At 44.2% G+C, this 17,600-nt stretch overlaps 2 protein-coding genes across 2 annotated transcripts in view; one reads left to right on the top strand and one right to left on the bottom strand.

Moving 5' to 3' along the window:
* Window positions 1-17,600, top strand: part of LOC148354567 (general transcription factor II-I repeat domain-containing protein 2A-like) — an 83,205-nt gene that overhangs the window by 52,347 nt on the left and 13,258 nt on the right. The gene's annotated exons all lie outside the window — the stretch shown is intronic.
* Window positions 2,674-16,653, bottom strand: ism1 (isthmin 1). Its single transcript, XM_088351705.1, has 7 exons — window positions 16,081-16,653; window positions 11,085-11,267; window positions 9,651-9,840; window positions 8,503-8,646; window positions 5,497-5,586; window positions 4,235-4,344; window positions 2,674-4,152 (listed from the first exon to the last, which is right to left on the bottom strand). Exons 1-7 carry the CDS (start codon window positions 16,600-16,602, stop codon window positions 3,745-3,747), a joined length of 1,647 nt encoding a protein of 548 aa, XP_088207831.1. The 5' UTR covers window positions 16,603-16,653; the 3' UTR covers window positions 2,674-3,744.

Genomic DNA, 17,600 nt, shown 5'->3' with positions numbered 1-17,600 from the left:
CCATTTTGCCCTATTTCTGTTTGATCTTCCTCTCTTTCACCGTTTTCTCAGTCTCCCTCTCTTATTCATTCCTTTTCTTTCGTTCTCACTCTTTTTTTCTCCTTTTAATTCTGATCTTGTTCACGTTCTTTTTCTACCTTTTTCTCTATATTGTGCCCTCTCTCTTACAGTCTTTGTTGTTTTCTTTCACTTTACCCCTCTTTTTCCTTCCCTTCTTTCTCCTAAACCTACTGGTCCGAGCGCCTAGCATGTGGCCCCCACCCTAAATGAGTGTGACTCCCCTGATCCCATCGATCGTTTATTTTCTTAATGAAGAAAAATTGATTGAGGGGAAAAATCAAAACCCTCCTTAAGCAACGTCCATAAAAATCTGTTTGAGATGCGACATTAGCAAAGTGGTAAACTTAGGAATCTGTGGCAGGAGATCAGAAATATCGGCAGGCGAGAGTTTAAAAAAAGAGACGGGAACCCGAACCCGAGCCGTGCGAAGGAATGAATGGCTTCCTCTGTGCCCAAACGGATCCCGGAAATCCGGAGGAGAACATTCCGTGGGAATAAAGGCCAAAGACGATTCAAGAAGAAATTCCCTCAAACGCGTGAAAGCCGGACTTTCATCCCTAAAAGTTGAGAAAGACGGGAAATGTGGAAAATTCTTCATATCAATTAGAGAAAGTGACTTTTATAGCCACCCTTAAACAAGACTCGAGGGTTAAAAGTTTTATTTATAATCTGGAAAAGATTGTATTTTTTGGTACATTTTGACTCCCTTTATTGTTTTTGACAGAATACGCATTCTAAAATAAATACTTTACAGACACAGTGAAGAATTCTGCATGCCTAATAAACATTTACAAGATGAAAAGCAGATTCCCTTTTTCCACAATGACAATCTATTCCTATGTCATTGTCACTTTAAGAAGAAAAATTCCCTTCTTGGTCAACCAAAATAATCCTAAAGAGTTCAAGACTTGGCTCCTTAGTCCCATGCTAGAACTCTCTAGCTTCTTTGAACTGTCATCATAGGGGTTATTTTGGCATTTGTGTTCGTTATTGAGCAGCCTGGCTCAATGGTATCAGTTCCAGTTGCCTCTGCGGAGTATCCGGGACAGTATATACTGGACTGTCTCAGAAAATTAGAATATTGTGATAAAGTTCTTTATTTTCTGTAATGCAATTAAAAAAACAAAAATGTCATACATTCTGGATTCATTACACATCAACTGAACTATTTCAAGCCTTTTATTATTTTAATATTGCTGAATTTGGCTTACAGCTTAAGAAAACTCAAAAATCCTATCTCAAAATATTAGAATATCATGAAAAAGTATACAAGTAGGCTATTCAACTAATCACCTGAATCATCTAATTAACTCGAAACACCTTGCGAGGGTTTCCTGAGCCTTAAAAACACTCAGCTTGGTTCAGTAAACTAAATCACTGCTGATCTGACTGCTGTCCAGAGGACCATCATTGATACCCTCCATCAGGAGGGTAAGACACAAAAAGAAATTTCTCAAAGAGCAGGCTGTTCACAGAGTGCAGTTTCAAAGCATAGCCACAAAAAGTCTGTTGGAAGGGAAAAATGTGGCCAGAAACGCTGCACAACCAAGAGAGATGACCGCAGCCTTAACAAAATTGTGAAGAAGAGCCGCTTCCAGAATTTGGGGGAGCTTCAAAGACAGTGGGCTTAAGCTGGAGTCCAGGTATCAAAAGCCACAGTTCACAGACGTGTCCGGGAAATGGGCTACAATAGCCGTATTCCCGTGGTCGAGCCACTTCTGAACTCAAGACAACGGAAGAAGCGTCTGACTTGGGCTATGGAGAAGAAGCACTGGACAGTTGCAGAGTGGTCCAAAGTCCTCTTTTCAGACGAAAGCAAGTTTTGCATTTCATTTGGAAGTCGAGGCGCCAGAGTCTGGAGAAAGGCTGGAGAGGAGCAAAATCCAAGTTGCTTGAAATCCAGTGTGAAGTTCCCACAGTCAGCAATGGTTTGGGGAGCCATGTCAGCTGCTGGTGTTGGTCCACTGTGTTTCATCAAGTCCAGAGTAAATGCAACTGTGTACCAAGAGATTTTAGAGCACTACATGCTTCCATCTGCTGAAAAGCTCTATGGAGATAAGGATTTGATTTTCCAGCATGATCTGGCACCTGCCCACTGTGCCAAAACCACCAGTAACTGGTGCACTGACCATGGCATCACTGTCCTTGATTGGCCTGCTAATTCCCCTGACCTGAACCCCATCGAGAATTTGTGGGGTATAGTTAAGAAGAAGATGAAAGACACCAGACCTACAAATGCAAATGAGCTGAAGGCCGCTATCGAAGCATCCTGGGCATCAATAACACCTCAGCAATGCCACAGGCTGATTGCCTCCATGCCACGCCGGATTGATGCAGTAATCCGTGCAAAAGGATTCCCAACCAAGTACTGAGTGCATCAATGGACATTTTCAAATGTTTGATTTAGTTTTGCTGTTATAAAATTTATTTTTTTACTTGGTCTGAGGAAGTATTCTAATATTTTGAGATAGGATTTTTGAGTTTTTTTAAGCTGTAAGCCAAAATCAGCAATATTCAAATAATAAAAGGCTTGAAATAGTTCAGTTGATGTGTAATGAATCCAGAATGTATGACATTTTTGTTTTTTTAATTGCATTACAGAAAATAAAGAACTTTATCACAATATTCTAATTTTCTGAGACAGTCCAGTATGCGCCAGTCCTTGGTTCCGTGCTAGAACTCCTTAGCCTCCTCGAATTGTTTGCGTTAAGATGGGATTTAGGTGGCCTAGCCTGTAGGCATTGGCTAAAGTCGCCTTTGCAGAGGATCCAGGGCGGAACGTCTGTGTCAGTCTTTGGTTCCGTGCTACAACTCCCTAGCCTCCTTGAATTATTTACCATAATTACTGGTGTTGTGTTGGCATTTGTGTTAGATAGTAGGCAGGCTGTCCCGTTGGTATTGCTCAAATTGCCTTTGCAAAGGATCCAGGGCAGGTTGTCTGAGTCATTCCTTGGTTGCGTGCTAGCCTCCTTAAATTGTTTCCGATGATATACGCTGCTAGGCTTTTGTGAATATCATTGGGCAGCCTTGCCTGATGGTATCAGCTCCAAGTTGCCTTTGCAGACGATTTAGGGAAGGACGTCCGTTCCAGCCCTTGGTGCTGTGCCATTTACCATAGTCTACATCGCTGAAGTCGTGTTGGCATTTGTGTCTCTTATTGGTCAGCCTGGCCCAGTGGTGTTGTCTCCAGTCCTCTTTGCAAACGATCCAGCGCAGGACATCCATTTCAGTTCTTGGTTCTGTGCTAGAACTCCCTAGCCTCCTCAACCTGTTGACGATAATCCTCATCGTGGGGGCTATGTTGGCATTTGTGTCTGTTACTGGGCAGCCTGGCCTGACAGAATCAGCTCCAAGTCGCCTTTGCAGACAATTCAGGGAAGGACGTCCGTTCCAGCCCTTGGTGCTGTGCTAGAACTCTGTAGCCTTCTCAAACTGTTTACCATAGTCTACATCGCTGAAGTTGTGGCATTGGCTCCAGTCGTCTTTGCAGACGATCCAGCGCAGGACGTCCGTTTCAGTCCTCGGTTCTGTGCTAAAACTCCCTAGCCTCCTGCAACTGTTGACGATAATCCTCATCGCGGGGGCTTTGTTGGCATTTGTGTCCGTTATTGGGCAACCTGGGCTGACGGTATCGGCTCCAGGCAGCCTTTGCAGAGGGTCCGGGACAGGACGTCGGCGTCTGTCCTAGAACTCCCTAGCCTCCTCAAATTGTTTCCGATAATCCTCATCGTGGGGGTTTTGCCGGCACCGGCGTCCGTTGTTGGGCGGCCTGGCTCGGTGGTATCGGCTCCAGTCGCCCTTGCAAAGGATCCAGGGCAGGACGTCCACTTTGTAGTGCAGGTCGGCGGAGAATTCGGCGCTGATGAGGTTGGGCGTCCCGGCGCCTTTTCCCCGCGTGATCAGCTTCATGGCGTCGTCGTAGCAACAGTGCTGCGCCGCCAGCGTGGTGGACTCCAGCGTCAGCAAGGAACGGATGCAGTAACGCGCCGTGGCTTTGTAGATGTGGAGTTTCTCCTTGGGGCCGCTGGCGTCTTTCCAGCGGAAGTTTCGGGGCGGGGCTCCGTCCGCCACGCTGGCCGTGCCGTAGGCCACCTGGGGAAACGCCCAAAGTCAGAGAAGAAAACCAGAGGAGTGAAAAAAGGGAAAAGACATTTGAAGAAAGAGGCGGACCCACCTGCGTGGGGTAGGAGCAGGGGCAACTGGGCAGGTCGCTGGAAACTTTGCCGATGTACTTTTTCAAAAAGTCGCTCTTGCAGTTCATCCAGCGCTCGCAACTGTCCGTGTCTGCATAAAGAGACAGCGTGTAACAATCAACCACTAGATGTCGCTGTATTGTACCTGAAAAAGCCAGTGAACCCTTCCATATTGAGCTTCGTGGGCAACATAGGCAAAAGTACACCAAGTCACTGCCCCAACAATACACTCTTCACATACTCTCTTTTTTGAACAAGTATAATATCAGTACAGTGGAACCTGGGTTCTCGACCATAATCCGTTTCAGAACCCTGATCGAAAACCGATTTGTTCGATCACCGAAATCATTTTTCCCATTAAAAATAATGTAAATCGTTTTCATCCGTTCCAACACCCTGAATGTTTACCACGAACGTAAACATGAAGCTAACCCAGGCTAATCGTACGTTCGCGTTAGCGTCATCTTTTGTACGAACGATGACGCTAACGTGAACGTGTAAAAATAAAAAAATCAGGTCGTTTACACTTCATTTAGCACCCGGGTCTCCACAGAAGTGGTGAGCGGTTCATTGAAAAGGGGGCTCCGTTCCAACACCCACATAAAGCAAACCCAGGCTAATCGTACGTTCACATTATCGTAATCTTATGAATAGGATTTCTTACCTTTGTGTTCAGCAGAAGGCGCTCGCACACCTCCTTCATATTTGGCTATTATTTCTTTCTTAAATGCAATAGTTGTACGCACTAATTTTCTATTTTCCCGTGTAGCAACTTTGCTGCTTGCACAGACTTCCTTGGGAGGCATAATAAGGGGCTAAAACACCCAGACGCCGCTCAGCATGGCACCCTAGCGTGCGCACTCCCGCATTATCGGCGTTCCAACTCCGATTTTTTGAGCAAACGGCGAAGCAAGAATTTCTCCACATTTTTGGTCGGACTCCGATTTGTTCGAACTGAGAGGCGTTCGAACACCGAGGTTCCACTGTAATAGTATTCATTATTATAAAACATGAAAGGGACAGCGCGTAGTATTTGATCACTAGATGTTGCTGTATTGTGGAGAACAGTTAATAACGAGTGCCGTCTATTCCAACCTCCCCACCTAAAACATATTTTGCCCAAATTTTGAAGAAAAATACTACAACAATATCACAATAAGAATGACTACTACAAAAAATATACAGAAATACGACTACATAAGTACTGCAAACTAAAGTATTTGTGTAGGAATGCGCGACGTACCGACGCCGAAGAGCTCGGTGGCGTTAAAATCGTCCGTGCCGGCCAGCAAACTCACTTCCGTCGCAGCCGTTTTGAAGGCGTCTTCGATACCTGGAACGGTCAGAATCCATGACAGTTGAGCCCGGGATACAGCGACCCCGGGTTATAACGTAGTCGCCTTACAGTGCGGAACAAGAGGGGGGTTTTTTTCAGCCCCCTTTTCACGACTATACCGCATCAACAAGAGATTTGATGTGCCCAAATAAATACACTAGAGCAGGGGTCAGGAACCTTTTTGAGCCACAGAGCCATAAAAGCAAAAAATGTTTTCAAAAGAAATGGAGAGAGCCACATCATCTCTTTTCAGACAAAATTGAAAAAACTGCCAAACACGCTCTCTAGACAAAAGCTCATTCTTCAGCACATTTGATTTCACTGTGTGTCATTTGACGATTTCATCAAATGTATGAAATGATCATAATGCCAAATCCTGTGTCCCAAATCCATGTCCATATGCCATTTCCACCTTCAGTTAAGAGTGTCGAGGCCATTTTTTTCCATGAAATGTGTCCTTCATAATGCTTTCAAAACAATGTGCATGCAAAGTTCTTTTGTAAAAATGTCACAAATGACTGCAAACCATAAGCATATGGTCATATTCCCTTTGAGTGTAGACTGCATTGAGCGAGAGAGAGAGAAGGAAGTGCCTTGCGCTGTGTGCAGGGATCCGCCCACCTGTACTGCTCACCCAATCAAAGTCCTTTGCCAGCGTTTTTATTCATCAGTTGAAATGATTTCTTATCGAACTCCTGCATTAAGTTGCTTCGGCTTTCTATGGAGCAAAATCGGGATGAAATCACTTGACTTTGGAACGCCACAGAGAGATGTGCAATAGTTACATTTGATTTGGGAGCCTTATGTACTCACGAAAAGAGCCGTAGACGGCTCCCGAGCCATAGGTACCCTACCCCTGCACTAGAGCATCCCCATCTCACAACATTTAGACTTTGAGATGTTCTTTCAGCCCTTTTTCTGGCATTTCAAAACCCCACTATACAACGTTAACAATTATTTTGCACGCCCGAAAACTTTTCTGCTATTGGTCGGCATCATATCGAATACCGGTTTATGTCATAGTGTGGTGAAAATGCCGATATGCGATCCGCTCAACTCCCGCCCACGATGCCTTTCTTATTTGCCTAACAAACTCAAATTTGTTTAGTTATGGGTCCCCAGGCTTGCGATAATGCTTAAGGGGGACGTAAGACGATGATAACAATGGAGACAAAGCTTGCGAGAAAGCAAGAAAATATGCCAAGGGAATAACAAGTTCTAAAATGGGTTTCCATTTCAATCCGCTGTCTTTTGAAAAGCAACGGATAATTAGCATAGGTACATTTCCTTTAAATATGCATTTATGTGGAATGTTATTTATGTCACTTACACATAAATAGTCCTGGAACACCAGGTCCGTACCCGAGTATCCTGGAGACAGGTTCTGAGAATATATCCCGGGTCATTGTGATTTTCAAGTAAATGTGATTTATAACTGGTGTAAGGTTTCAGTGGGTGACCGAAGCCATTTTAACTCAACTTGTTGCAATTACAATCAAAATGTAGCTTACAGCTTCAAAAGGGTTCAAGACCCCTGCTATAAACATTTTTTTTGTTTTAAGGTTTCTTTTTGGGACACTGGGGGCTCAAAGCTAATGAGCATAGCTTTCTATCCTCCTCTAAATAGTAGTTATTTTAAAGTTCTTACTTGGGGTACTGGGTTAGCGGTTTAGGTTTTAATTCCCACCCACCACCATCTCACCCTGTTGCATCCACCTGCTACTCGGCTGTACCAGCTTAAGTCACACCAAAAGGTAGATTGAAATGATGTTTTTTCCTTACGTGCACGTTTATTTATATTGTTATTCGATTGTATATTGGACATAAGTAGTACTTACTATCACAAATTTGTAATTTGAATGTTTTGTCTGTGCTAATTAGCATGGGTTTGGGTCATTTAATATAGGGGCGATTTCACCTCAGAACAGATTCGTGCCGTATCTGGAGGTTCTACTGTATGGATTACCGTATTTTCCGCACTATAGGGCGCACCCCCAAAAAATAGTTTTTGGTCCTATATTTGACATACATAAGGCGCACCGGATTATAAGGCGCTACAATGGCAACGTGGACAAAACAGTTAGATAGTTCAGTCAAACTTCTTACCCCCTTAACATTCCCAAAGCTTGTACAGAAGCAAATACGTGTCGTAGACACGTGCGGATGCGGTGTCCGTAAGATGTCACTCAAATACATCGTTCCATCATTCGGAAGGTTCAAGTCTTGGGATTCAAGAAATGCCAACCATTCCTTACTTTCTATTTTCTTTTTCGCTCGCAACTTTACTGCGCATATGACAATAAACACTCGGAATTGAGTTGAATTCACTCAACTCATCACAGCAACATCAAGATCGTTCTAAAAGAAGATACCGGGAAAATAGAAAGCCGCATAGCTCACCTAAGTTCTCACGTTCAATAATGATACGCAATCATGGTCTTCTTACAACCGTGAGTGGAGTCAATCCAGGAGAATCAAATGTTTACAAATTCAGACTACTGAAACATGTTTCTTTATGCCGTAGTTTAGCAAGCTTGCTATTCAGTCATCTTTTTCGGCCAATTGCAGGGTTTGTTTCGGCCCTCTAGCCCATCCGAGGCTGTTAATAACTTTAGCCAATAGCGATCGATTCAAATAATGATTGACACATTGGTTAGCCAATGAAACGCCGGTATATAAATCCCAGCATACACCGCGGACTACTCCACGTTCGGGGGGAAATCGAGTCGGCGGCTGTTGCCTAAGTTGCGAGACTTTGCGAATTTTGATATTGAGCCATATATAAAGGCGCACTGTATTATAAGGCGCATGGTCAGCTTTTGAAAAAAATGAAGACTTTTAGGTGCGCCTTATAGTGCAGAAAATACGGTAAATACTTTTGGTATGAATCTCATCATCGGCAGGTGAGCTTACCCGGACAATTTGGCATATCGCAAGTTCTGGACTCGGTGGCAGTGCAGGCGTAACCGCAGGATCGGGTTCTCTTCTGGTTTCCGTGACCGCAAGTGACGCTGCACACGGACCAGTGACTCCAGTCGCCCTCGCCGTCCGGGTAGTCTGAAAAACCGGCACCGTTCAAAAAAATGGCCGCTTTTCTGGGTACAGATGATTAAGAAGACGGAAAGAGCGTCTCGTTGGTGAAGGGAATTCATGCGGACATGTTGGGATGCAAAGTATTTTTGGCAGAGGTCCAAACCCTCCCTATACACCATAAGCCCCTTCCTCCTCGCCAGCTGCAGCTTTTTATGAAGACTGAGACAGCCTGCGCTCCTCCTTTCCGCTTTCTACACGGGAGGTTGGAAGCAACAAGTCAGCGACGACTGCATTCGGATAGAACTTTCACTCAAAACGCTTAAAACCCATATACTTAAAGCAGAAAGATGGATTTTGAAATATATGGGAACCCCTAAAAAAAGAGACCAAATTGATGCCTAATTGAACCCCTAAACATTTTTTTTTTTAGTTAAAAACCTAATTGGACAAAATTCTTGAAACCCTGCATTTCAAGCTAGAACCATAGTTTGAGTTCTTAGTTGGAAAAACTAAAACACTCATTTCAATGACTCAGAATGCGAATTTCAAACCCCAATTCTAAGCCAAAAATCGAGTTGGAAGCCCTAAACACCCTTAAAACCCTAAAATACATTTGGAATCCCTCAAAACACAATTTTAAACCCTAGAAACTCCTTCAAAATCCTAATTTGAAACTAACTCAAAACACTGCTTGAAACCCTAACATTGCATTGACACCGTATTTTAAAAACATAAAATGCCTTAAAACACGAGCTTAGGTCTAAAATCCTAGTCGGAATCTGTAAAAACGCTTTAGAACCCCATTATGAAGCGGAAACTGAAATTTGAATCCCCTAAAAAACCTTCAATACCCTAATTGAAAGCTGAAACCCCACTCGGAACACCGTCACAATGCTTTATGCGCTTTGAGACTTCTTGTGATTAAGGGCATCACAATTAAACAGGACTTGACTTTATAACCCTAGTCGGAAAGATACCCCGAAAACCCCATTTCGAAGCCCAAAACCGTGACCCGATTGCCTTCTCACCGTATTCTGTACGTGTTTTTCCCGGGTCCGAGGCCCCGCCCCTGCGATCCCATTGGGCGGGCCTGAGGACGTTGGCGTGGTGTCGGGCGCGGGCGGACGGGCGCGGCCACCAGTTCCTCCAATCGGGTTTGTTCTCCTTGCGCTGGACCTTCTCCGCTTCCTCCAAACCGTCGACCACTTCGATGGTCACCTGGCACACGGAAGAAGACTGCTCTTAGGGGGTGGAGCCAAATCTCGAACTCTCTTGTCCTTAAAGACTTTATAATGACTGCTCGGACAGCAAACGGCATCGTGTCATTGCGTTTCCATTCCGGTCTCCGTTTTAGGTCGGGCTAACGTCAGCTTTGGTCGTTTTGTGACCCCTTGTTTTGTTATGAAATATGTTCCCGCTTCCTTTGGCTTGGGTCCGCTCGCCCACAAACAATAACAAAATCATCAACGGCAAGTATAGATAAATGTAAAAATAATACACACACCATTTTTTTGATTTTTCACTGGAAAAATAAGTTATAGTGTCATAAAAATTGAGTGTTAAAATAAGCAGAAATGGAAAAAAATGAAAACATATGGACCTAGTTTCTGCAAAGGTTTTGCAAAACAAAACGAACGGGGTCAAGCAAGTGCGGAGCAGTGACCCCTCCAAAAAGAAGGGGCCCCCCTGCCCCCCCTCCTCGGAACAAACACATGTGCCTCCCAGATGAAGAAACACCCCCCCACTCTCCTAAACACAAGGTTGAAAGGGCTCCTCGGCCTCCCCCGGACCATGAAAGCCAGATCAATCTCGGGATCAAAGAGACCCCCACCCCCCCGTACCCACTTTTTCGGACCCCACCCCTTCCCCAGATGGCCGACTCTTCTCCCGTCCCACGTCTTTCGACCTGAACACACCGTCTTGCTCCTCAGAGGAAATGAAACCCAACATGGCCAACACCCTAATGCGAAGCAGAAACCCTTAAAAAAAAAAAAAATGCCTCACATCTTGAATTTGAAACCGTAACGACGCTATTCAAACCTGTTTTGAAGCGAAGACCAGAGTTAAAACCACAAGCTTAAACCCGGGACCCTCGTTCAAAATTCGCTTTCAAACCCAAATTTCAAGCTGAAATGATGAGTTTGGAGTTCCATTTTGAAACTTTAAAACCCAACATTGAAGGCCTGAAAACCTTAACAGAAGACCCTACTTTTAGATCTTATTTGGAGCCCTTTAAACCCCAAATTACAAGCTGAAACCTCAAAAGTGATGGGTCTGGTTTTAATACCTTATAGGCCTGGGTCAGGTCGGCCTGGATTTTTTTTAGGCCCCTTCTTTCCCCCGATTGAAGGTACAGGGTTCGATCTCCGGTTACAAGTTGCATCGAAACCCCAAATTTCAAACCCTAACATCAAACTCAAAGAATGCTGTCAAAGCTTTTAGTGGGAGGAGGGGGGCGTCACCTGTATGTTGGGGTTCTGGCTGTCCAGGTGGGGTTTGGAGAGGTCCGGGAAATTGTGCAGATCCAATAGGAAGGCCCCGTCTTTGCCCCGCCCCCACGGAAGCCCGGAAGAGCGTTGGAGGGGGGTACGGCGCTCGGCAGATGCGGGCGGGGGGCCTTTGCTGCTTTTCGATTGGATGAGATTCTGCAAGGGAAAGAAGAAAAACATACACAAACGGAGTTTAATCCCATCCAAAAGTAAAGAAACCCTGATCTTGAAAACACCACATTAAAATTTAAGGATTTCAAGCACCCGTACGAACCCCGAATCATAATAAAAAGCGCACGTCGGACGGCTTCCGAACGGTCGACGCTCTTTAATTTGGAGATCAAAAGTGACACGGGGTCCTTTCATTCATCCGGGCCCCCCAGGGCGTGGCCCCTATTCAAAAGCCACACAAGGCCGCCCCCTCCCTTTTTTTCTCACTCCTGTTCTTTTCCCGCTTCCCCTTTTTTCACTTTGGGACAGCTGCTTAAAAGGCCGTGACTCCCGTTTTCAATTGGGAACGACCGGGAGCCCCCCAAAAGCCCCCAACCCCCCATTCAGGAAATGAAGGCAGTGAAGTCGCGCGTTGCGCCAAACACTTCTAGAAAGACAGGAGCCGATCGGTGACCTCACACACCTCAAGCAAAATAGAAAGATAAACATTTTCCAAATTGGACAGAAATGTGACTTTTACTGAATGACATTGAATATAGCCACCCTCTTTTACAGGGAGTCAGGTCGGTTACCCTACTTGTGAAAGGGGACATCAAAAGCTGACTCAGCATTTTTCCCCCCAGAAAGACATTCCACTCTCCAGAGTTAAAACGACATTGAATATAAACCCTATCGTTTACAGCCAGTCATCAAAAAAGGTTACCCTAGTTGTGAAATATGTCAAATAAGCCAGAGTGTCATTTTAGCTTTTCCAGAAAGACATTTTACTCTCCTAGAACAGTACGAGTTTGGCCAGGATCACAATTTCTCACAAGCAATCGGGTAGGTCAATCTCGAGGTGAAAATGCCCCCACAAAAAAACAGCACTTTTGGTTATCCTGACTCAACGGTTTTCACAGAAAGACATTTCACTCTTCAAGGCCAGAATGACATTCATTTCCAATGCAATGTCTGGCAGACGGTTAGAACGGTTGACCTATATGTGAAAAAAGTCAACTCTGCACTTTTGGTTTTGCCAACTCAGCATTTTTTCCCTGAAAGACATTCTACTCTCCCAAAATAGAAGACGTTTGGCCAGGATCACAATCTTTTCAGAGCAATCGTGTAGGTCACTCGGTGCCTCATAATCCGGTGTGCCTTTTAGTGTGGAATATACGGTATTTCCACACACCTCTTGCCATTTAAAAAAACAAAATTCTCGAGACCCTCGTAAAAATATCTACCACTTGATTTTTGGTCAATACAAATAAAGGTGTTTGTAAAGGGTGAATTTAAGGATGGGCAAACTATGGCCCGGCGGGCCACATGTGGCCCATCGGGCATTTTCATCTAAACCACCGCTCCAAAATACTCAAAAAATGATCATGTATGATTGTGAATGGAGTACTACTACTGAAAACTGTTGTTGAGGTGCCAACCGTGTCCCCATTGTCCCTTTATGTCTCTGAAAAAAAAAAAAACTAATACAGAAATACTATGAAATTAAATATCAAATTTAGAGCTTTAAAGCAGTGACCTTATATTTTTTGTCTTCATAGTAATAAGAATATCATACCAAAGAAATACTACAAAATGATTACAGTATTTCACAGAAGTATTACAACAGAAATACTCCAAAAAATCAATGACAGTAATATTAAAAGAAATACCATAAAGATACAAGTATGGAAATACTTCTACAGAAATATTTTAGTTTTACTTGAAAAAACGATATATAAGCTTTTTCATGATATTTGCGCTCACCTGTCTTTAATTAAGGGAAAGAGTTTAAAAATTCTAGCATTTTTTGGGGGGGGGGTGCTGTCTGTTATGGTCCCGCCCCCTCGCTGCTGCCAAACAAACGCTTGGCCACGTGTCAAATATTCTGCGCATTCTTTGCATTTTTTTCTTCGCTTCGCATTTCGGAGAGCACATTCTTTGTCCTTCCAGAGTCCTATCCGGCCCAAGACCCTCCTTTTAAGCCTTCATTTAAAAAAAAAAAAGAAAAATCGACTTGAAATCCAAATATCAAAGAGCTCAGCTACCAACCTTCCTGTGCAGAGTTTGCATGTTCTCCCCGTGCTTGCGTGGGTTTCCTCCGGGCACTCCGGTTTCCTCCCACATTCCAAAAACATGCGTGGCAGGTGAATTGGCCGGTCCAAATTGTCCCTAAGTTTGAATAGTAGAGTAGTTTAAGCAGTTGAGGGTGTCCCCTGCCCACTGCCTGAAGGTAGCTGGGATGGGCTCCAGCACCCCGGTGACCCTACTGAGGATAAGCGCAAACCCCCAAAATGATCAAAAACCCGAAACACTCATATGAAACCCTTACAACGCCCCCCTCGTTCGAAACCCCGTAAATGCTTCGAAACCCAACTTTGAAACAGAAACCCGAGTCTGAACCCCTAAAGGGGATTTCGAACCCTAATCCAAAGCTCGAAGCTTAATACGAAACCACTTTGAAACCTTCATTTGAAGTCGAAGCCTCAGACTGAAGCCCTTATTAAAGCCCCAAATTAAAGGCCGAATCCTGAAAAGATGCTTGGAGTTGAAGTCCCACCCCGAGTTTGAAACCTTAATGTGAAAGCTCAACAATGCTCGAAAGCCCAATTTGGAAACGTAAGCGAGCATTGAAACCCAAACATGTTTGCAAAGCCCAATTGGAAGCCCAATCTTTCGTCCGAAAGCCTTAAGAAGAGTTTTGACGATTGCTCCGTTTTTTTTTCGACAGTTGCAAAAAGTTTGCACAACTTTGTGTCAAAACAAACGATATCAGTATGCGGTATCGGTACGGCTTTCCTCTAAAGGGTTATTCCCGTCTGTGGACAGCTCGAATGCAAACAGTGACGCTATCGATGCGGTATCGGCGTCGTTGAAGCGTCGACTTCATTATGGATCCGTGTTATTCGTTTTCACAACTGTCATGCGAAAATTGACATGGCATGGGACGTTTTTCGTTTCAACAAGTCTGCCTCCTTTAAAAAACTATTAAGGAAGTATTTTTTGATGGATCTTGAACGCCTTCAATCAAACACACACCAAGTGACGATATCACAACACATGATCATTTTCGTTGAAAGGATTATCGAACCGTTTGAAAAGCTACGAAAGATATGGATAAATTGCTTGTGTTGGCTCAAACAAGTTATGACACAATACTGTGCAGAAAAGAACGCTATCAGTATCGGTCTGAAGGATGACTCGCTCAGTAAAAAATAAAATTTGCTGACAAGAATTTCGTGCCACGCAAAGGATCTAGTGCCGAAACGAGTCCCATCCATTTCGTTTCAAAAGCTTTTTAAAAAGTCGTTTTATCAACACGCGGTTACGCGATATCAGGTCGGAACGAATGGTATCGGCACGTGGCGTCGGTATCATTCTCAGCGGTTCCTCGGTCGTTTCGGTTTTGAAGTATGCGTACGAATCGCACGGTATCGGTGTACGATCCAGGTGTCGATTTCATTTCAGAGTTTATTTGAACGTTTCAAAAGTACCGTGTCAAGAGATATCGCAACAAAACCGACGGTATCGTTTTAACCAAAACGTCGACAAAATGAGTTCTGCTGCGGATAAATGGAAATTTGACAGCGCAGGTGTGACGTCGTGTCAAAAGGAAAGATATCAATTTACTGTAGCGACGATTCCATCGTTTCAAAGTATCTCTGGCAGCTCCAGTGCACACATTCCCAGGATAATGGGACGAAGCAGAAAATTCATATCAGTGTCCCTCTAAACGATGTCTTCATCGTTTAGAAGTTCTTAAAGGAGTATTCTTGTCAAATTGTTTATTGACAGCTGTCGTGCAAATATTGACTAAATTGTGCTGAAACCGACGGTATCGGTATCGTTTTCAATCATCGATTGTTTGAAACGCTGTCGTCAATTAGTTGTGTCAGCTAACATTCTCACGGTATCGTGTCGAGACTAACGGTACCAGAGAGCGGTATCGGTTTTGTTTAAAGAATGACTTGGTGATTTGGGAAGCTGTCACGTTCATAAGATTGTCGATAAAATCGTTTTGACTCTGTAACTCAAAACTCATGCCAACACTACCTCATACGAATATAATGTTACTCATGTCTTGTTCTTGCACATGCCGACTGCACTACGTTTAATGCTCAAATTGCACAATGTCTGACCATTTCCTGTTTCTGCACTATGATGTCTATGTTTGCACCAATGCATATGCTGACTATTTTTTTGCACTATGATGACTTTGCACCAAATGCAATATTGCACAACCGTTACGATACCGACGTTATCACGACAACCCTGTATGTAACATCCCACATGCCGACATTTCTTGTGTAAATACCATGTAAATTATAACTATAGCCTTATCCCCCTTGTCTTATAACATTATCTTCTCTGTTCCTTTATCTTCTTGCTCATACCTCACTATGAATGTGTAAAACTGGAGTGTCATGCCCAATTTCGTTGTCACAATATGTTAGCCCATTTGTAGCAATGACAATAAAGGTATATTCTATTCTATTCTATTCTAAAATGAGCGGTATCGGTAGGTTTTAAGTTTAGTCAGCGACTGGATTGTTTTTGGCACTCTCATGCAAACTATCACAGTAATCGATATGGTTCTAATTTTCTGGGCAAGGTCAGGACATTCGATACCGTGTTGGAAACACTTACACAGCATCTCGTTATCGTTGAACAATTACGAAGCTATTAAAGAAGTATCGATCGCAATCCATTTGTTTTTGGCAAAGTTTGAAAGCAAAGGAAGACGCCGGCCGGTATGCGGTATCGGTCTCGTTCGAACCCCCCACGGCAAGTGAAGGTGCGCACGCCCCCTTCCCGGACCGACCTGGTTCCGATCCGCGGGCAGGCTCCGGTTCCCGGCGGGGGGTGTCTGGGGTTCCGGGTCCGTCTGGCCTCCCCTGAGCACCGTGACGTGCAAGGTGAGCAGGAGGAGGCCCAGCAGCAGCAAGACTTCGGCGGCCAGGCGAAGCATCCTCCTCAGGCGCCCGCCGCCCTTCTTGGGAAGCGAACCTGCCGCCGCCGCCGGCGAAGAGGACGACGACCCGCCGCCGCCGCCGCCGCAACACCGAGAAGCCACCTCGAAAAAGGAGAGCCCGAGCGACCCCGCTCCAAAGTCCAGAGAGTTGGGCTTCCGGAAGCTCCTCAGGGCGCGCTTATCGTCGGCATCGTTCCGGGTTTTTCGGAAGCGCTTCCTAAATGGAGTCCGCTTGGGCCGACATGAGGGACTCCTCCATGGCGAGAGTGCGAAAGAGTTCCGGGACCAAACTGGCGTAGGACTTAAAAAGGGGCTTCGGGGGGGGGACATCTGGGATTGGCTGCGAGCGGACACGCCCTCCTGCCCTCCCATTGGACGCCCGCCCCTCGCTCTATGGCCTTTCGACGACTCGCTTTACGGCATTTTAGGGGGAGGGGGCTCTTTCCTCATCAGGAGGGAAAAGAGAGAAAAAAGAGGGATGACGTTGAAAAGTGAGAAAAAGAAAGAAGAAAATCAGGAGAAACGAGGAAAAGTCAAGAAGAAAATCTACCCTGGTCATATCCCTCGAGAGGGGTGACAGACAGCAAGACAGACACAAAAACAAAGACAAGGAAAAAGGAGCAAATGCCAACCTAAATGGCCAAACAAGTGAAGCGCTTTGGTCACCCCAGATGAAAAGAAATTGCAATAGAAAAAGGAAGACCAAAAGAATAAGCAAGAAAAAAAGGGGGGAAACGTTGAAAGAAAAAGAGGAGAGGAAAAAGACCAAAATAAAAAGCAGTAAAAATAGAAAAAAAAACAAAAGAAAGGTTAATAAAGGAAAGAGGATGAGAAAAACGACAAAAACATGAGACAAAAGGAAGAAAAATGAAAAGGGGAAAGACATAAGACAAAAATAGAAAAAAACAAAAAGTATAAAAATAAAAACCCTCAAAGAAACAGGAAAAAAAGTAGACCAAAAGAAAAATGAGAGAAAAACAGAAAATGGACCCCATCCCCTCTTTTAACAACTTCAGAAAGAATTAGAAAAGAGTTTATGTAAGCAAGTACAGTATTAGTATTTGTACTCGGTCGTGACATCGGATTCAACATAGTGGCGTCGGACATCCTTACGAGTACCCTTAATAATAGTACCGTTATAAATATCCTTTTTGGTGGGGATTTGTGACCCAGAGTATTTGTAGTATTGGCGCTTGGTATCGACAACTACGCTAGTAAATGTTATTTATTTTAGGGAATTTGTTAGAGTACATGTAGTATTGCTACTTGCTATCCCAAGGTGTGAAAAACAATGTCACCGCCGCTACTACTAATAGTAATTCTATATTCTTTGTTTTTGTTACCAAGTACATTTTAGTATGGGTACTTGC

The sequence above is a fragment of the Urocampus carinirostris genome, chromosome 13, assembly GCF_059441175.1.
Source record: "Urocampus carinirostris isolate Australia breed hairy pipefish chromosome 13, RoL_Ucar_1.0, whole genome shotgun sequence".
Classification (NCBI taxonomy): domain Eukaryota; kingdom Metazoa; phylum Chordata; class Actinopteri; order Syngnathiformes; family Syngnathidae; genus Urocampus; species Urocampus carinirostris.
Note: the sequence above shows the minus strand (reverse complement) of the source record. Positions and strands in the feature narration are given on the sequence as shown.